The sequence below is a fragment of the Branchiostoma belcheri genome, unplaced genomic scaffold, assembly GCF_001625305.1.
Source record: "Branchiostoma belcheri isolate BF01 breed outbred unplaced genomic scaffold, Haploidv18h27 scaffold70, whole genome shotgun sequence".
Taxonomy (NCBI): Eukaryota; Metazoa; Chordata; class Leptocardii; order Amphioxiformes; family Branchiostomatidae; genus Branchiostoma; species Branchiostoma belcheri.
Genome location: NW_017804354.1, coordinates 1,096,382 through 1,100,698, shown reverse-complemented (window position 1 = coordinate 1,100,698; position 4,317 = coordinate 1,096,382). Strand labels below are relative to the sequence as shown.

The 4,317-nt window shown below is 45.2% G+C and overlaps 1 protein-coding gene across 1 annotated transcript in view; it reads left to right on the top strand.

Moving 5' to 3' along the window:
• Positions 1–4,091, top strand: part of LOC109484802 (fibrous sheath CABYR-binding protein-like) — a 12,450-nt gene extending 8,359 nt beyond the window's left edge. The window contains exon 6 of the mRNA XM_019788164.1: positions 3,718–4,091. Within this exon, the coding sequence (XP_019643723.1) occupies positions 3,718–4,091 (374 nt within the window). The remainder of the gene's footprint in view (positions 1–3,717) is intronic.
• Positions 4,092–4,317: the final 226 nt, after the last annotated feature.

The following is a 4,317-nucleotide window of genomic DNA, read 5'->3' as shown; positions in this document are numbered from 1 at the left end:
CTTTTAAACTAGCCTTTTATTAGTGTTTAAATCATCTTACACACCTGTCTCTTCTATAGAACAGCCCTCAGCTAATAGCTACTGTTATTTCCTTTTCTCTTCCAACTATGAAGTCTACTTCACAAAAATTAACTGTATTTCACAGATGGCAGAGAAGCCCAAAGACAAGAGTCCCTGGACACAGCACAAGGCAACAAATGGAAGAATATACTTGTTTCAACCACAATAATAACTGGCTTTTCACACCGGACCAGCGAATAGGAAACACCTAACCAGGTCAACAGTACCTGAACGCCAAAAGTCTGCCTTGAGACCACTGCTAAGAAGACTGGGGAAGAAAAGGACCCATAGACTCATCACCCACCTTCCACATTGCCTTACAAAAAGTGATGTGTATTAAATGTACAATTAAGACCAGGAGAGGAGAAAGCTTCGCCAACTTGGCCACTCCTCATTCTTTGATATGTGGACCAAGGCATTGGCCCCAATCACTATTCCAAAGGTAGCTGATCAGGACAGCCAATTTCCTTTGTTGGTTATTATATGACTGTTTAGTCATAGTAGATACTGTAGATAGATGTTAAGTGGGATTTACCATGGTCAGTATTGACCGACGGAGGCCATATATTTCTGATAAACTGGAAGCTTATGTGCAATACCCATGTTCCATACTTGTAACCATATTACGTATAACCTGTGATCTTGCAGGACTGTGGCTATTCCATCACACCGAGGCAGGATGTGTGTCTTCATTCCAGTCTCCCGGTGAGCTGGAAGAGCATCTGGATGTCGTAAATCACTGTAAAGAACTGGAAAGAGAATCGACATACGGCCGAATTAGGAAACAGTGGGCTGAAGCCGTCACTGGAATGCCAATCAGCAGGGGGACAGCAGCAGCATCTTGGATGGACAAGAGCCTCCTGTCATGGATATCGTGACCCTGAACGACCTGGACGCATATTGGGAGGTTTTCGAGCTGGAGGTAATTATGCCAACAAAAACACACCGGAGGCAAATCTGAAAGTTAGTATAATCATGTACATTTATAAACATCTGATGGATATCTATTTACAACATGGATGCTAAAAAGTATAAGGCTGGAATAGTTAAGGGCATCGCGACCCTGCCCGCGCTCTGGTAACTTCTATATATGGTGCGAAATCCAAGCGTAGATTAGCCGTTATTGTTTAGGGTGAGAGGTCGTTAGGCTTTTCCCTGCTGAGATGGCAGAAGACTTCAAGGATATTGGAAGTGTGGGTGAGGCACATATCGACAGTCTTTTCGGTCCACAACTGAGGACCATCCTCCCATGTATCCAGGCTAGCGTCTGAGAGGAAGGCCCGCCTGAAGTCCATGTTAGGAAAGGGTAACTAATTAATATGACAATGCTCTGTCGTGGTCCTCATCCGTTTTTTCAGCGGACATGAAGAAACGGATGAGGACCATGACAACACATGGTTTGTTCGACGACCAACCTGGCGTTCCGACAGACTGACCATGATTATCAACCATCTACAGCCAGGGGTAGATAACTTAATTGCACCACAGAAGTCTAGCAAAACTAAGGTATGTCAGGGTCATGACAGACTAGCCTAGCAGCAGACATGTGCCGAATCTTTCGTTTCCGAGTTGAAAGATGAGACCGACCAACTGGAGGACGACACTTGCGAACTTTCTTGGTCTGACTCGTACGAAGTTTCGTCTAACTCCGACTCTGAGCCTAGTGTACAGGACGAATATCCTCTCGACCCGCGATCAACAGTGCAGGTTTGTGGGATGAAGGTAGATGGTTTTGTTGAGGGCAGCCCTGGTACAGTGTATGAGTGTTGTGGTATTCGGCGAATACCGTCTAATTGGCAGCAGGCGTAACCTAACCTGCCCATCGGGCACCAGCCGCATCTGGCATCAGTGCGTCGCATCTCTCGTGCCCCGGTCATTCACTCATATACTAATAATGCTAAGTAGGGAGCTTTCCAAAGCATCTGATTTTTGCTTTGTTTAGGACAGAGATCAAGGTCCAGGTGAGAAAAGCTTGATATGACAGGTGTGTTCGGGGCTGTTTGTCGACACAGCATCCCTTTGAAATTCTTTGCATCATGGAGAAAGGTTAATCGTTCCTTAGAGTAGAATACATTTGAGGTGAGGTGACAATGGCTGCCTTAACTTATACCTTCTATAGAAAGCGACGAGTAAGCTACATTGTGTTACAGAATCATGAAGACTTCCGTTACGGCGTTGTTAGTCTTAATACCCCAAAAAGTTGACAATAAGAATTGGATTTCGTCAAGGACTTATGAGGAACAGGAGGAGGATGTTTACCTGCCAGGAGAAATTGGAAATTGAAGAAATGCCTGAGGAAGATATGACTGCTGTGCTGCCACAGGGACCTGAACATCTGACCAATGATCACACCCACTACCATACTACTATAATCATTAATCACCTAAACCATACTACTACTGTTAGTATCACTAATCATTCTAACGATTCATTGCTGCCACCATATGTTCCATCTCGCCCATTCTTCCACCTTCAGAATTCACGCATGTCACCACAAACTCGACACATTACTAACGAGTACCTTTGTCACCCCTGCAGTCTAACTATTTCATGCCACCACTGACATCCACCCCTACCAGCAGGTCTAATTCCCTTCATTTCACCAATGCCTAGTGTGCCCCCATTTCAACACTTACAGCTGGCGAGGGTGTACAGTACAAGTACCCCCTACAACCCCCTCTGGTAATTATTCTATTTTTGTTTTGCTAAAGAGTGGCTATTTAATGTCTATGTTCATTGTATGACTGATATTCTGGACAGGAGGCGTGTAAAGGCGTCTCAGCCTGTTCTCCCTGTCCTGTCCTTGTGACAAAGTTCAAATAAATAAATAAATAAATAATTTTCATTCCTAATTAGAGCGTCACGACCAAATTGCATATGAGTTAGAGGACTAAAAAGCTTCCTTTCCCTTCCATTTTGCAGAGTTCCGTGCAGTCACCTATTCCACTGGGTACTCCCAACCTGGGAGTAATGATCTTCCCCAGCCAGCTGCTTAATGCAGAGCTGACTGGGGGTGGCAAACCGTCCTGCTTTCTGAGAAAACTGATGGACGTGTATTTTACCTAAGAAGTACTGGCACCATCCAGTTACAGGGGGAAAGGGCACCATGCTGCTCTAGATGAAGACATCGTGGCAGCCATCGTTGAGAGTTCTTTCTAGAGGTGATGATGTTTACATGTATGTGAAATCTTCTTTGCAGAAAAAAACACACCTTCTGTTGTCAATATCACAAAAATATGTTTTTTTTTTGGGGGGGGGGTATTATCAGAAGCTGAATCGTCACAAGAGGGCATTAAGGGCAAAACTGAAAGAGCGACTGCAGCGAGTGCTTGTGGCAGACTGTATGTCGTCAGATGAGTCCTACACTGATGACAATGGAGGGAATGTTCTTAAGGCAAAGGTCCATCTCTTGGGAGTCTGATGAGTTTACAAAATACAAACAAGAACTCGACAACAAATGTGCAGTTATGTAGGCTTATCCATGTAAACTGAAAACTCAAGTGTACATTTATACTAGTTACACGGAAGGATAAACCTTGATTGGCTCCCGGTCAAATATAAACCTCTTGGTCTTATGTACATATCTGTGATGAGCCCATAATTAATAATGCTTGTAAATCAGAGAGCTTCTCACCGTTTATTTTCACGCACATCCAGCAAACAACAACCCGCCACCAGCCAACAACGCACCACCACCCAACAACGCACCACCAGCCAACAACGCACCACCAGCCAACGCACCACCAGCCAACAACGCACCACCAGCCAACAACGCACCGCCAGCCAACAACGCACCACCAAACAACGCACCACCAAGTAACGCACCACCAAACAACGCACCATCAGCCAACAACGCACCACCAAACAACGCACCACCAAACAACGCACCACCAAACAACGCACGACCAAGCAACGCACCACCAAACAACGCACCACCAAACAACGCACCACCAAACAACGCACCACCAGTCCAGAACGTCATCCAGCAACCGGCCAATCCTCCGCTCGCTCTTGTTCCTCCTGTCCCATGATATGATTAACAAATGGACTTACTTCCAGAAAAGGTGATGGGAGAAACTTGGCGAAAAAAGGGAACCACAATACTTGTCATGCGAGCTACAACCATGTGCATTTAAAGAAAGGGGAATGGTACATGATGTGTATTTAGGCCAACACAAGTGCTTACCTCTCCTTGCTGCTCTTGGTGAGTAAGATGTAAGATGGCATCATGGAATATGCACCTCCATGTACCTGATA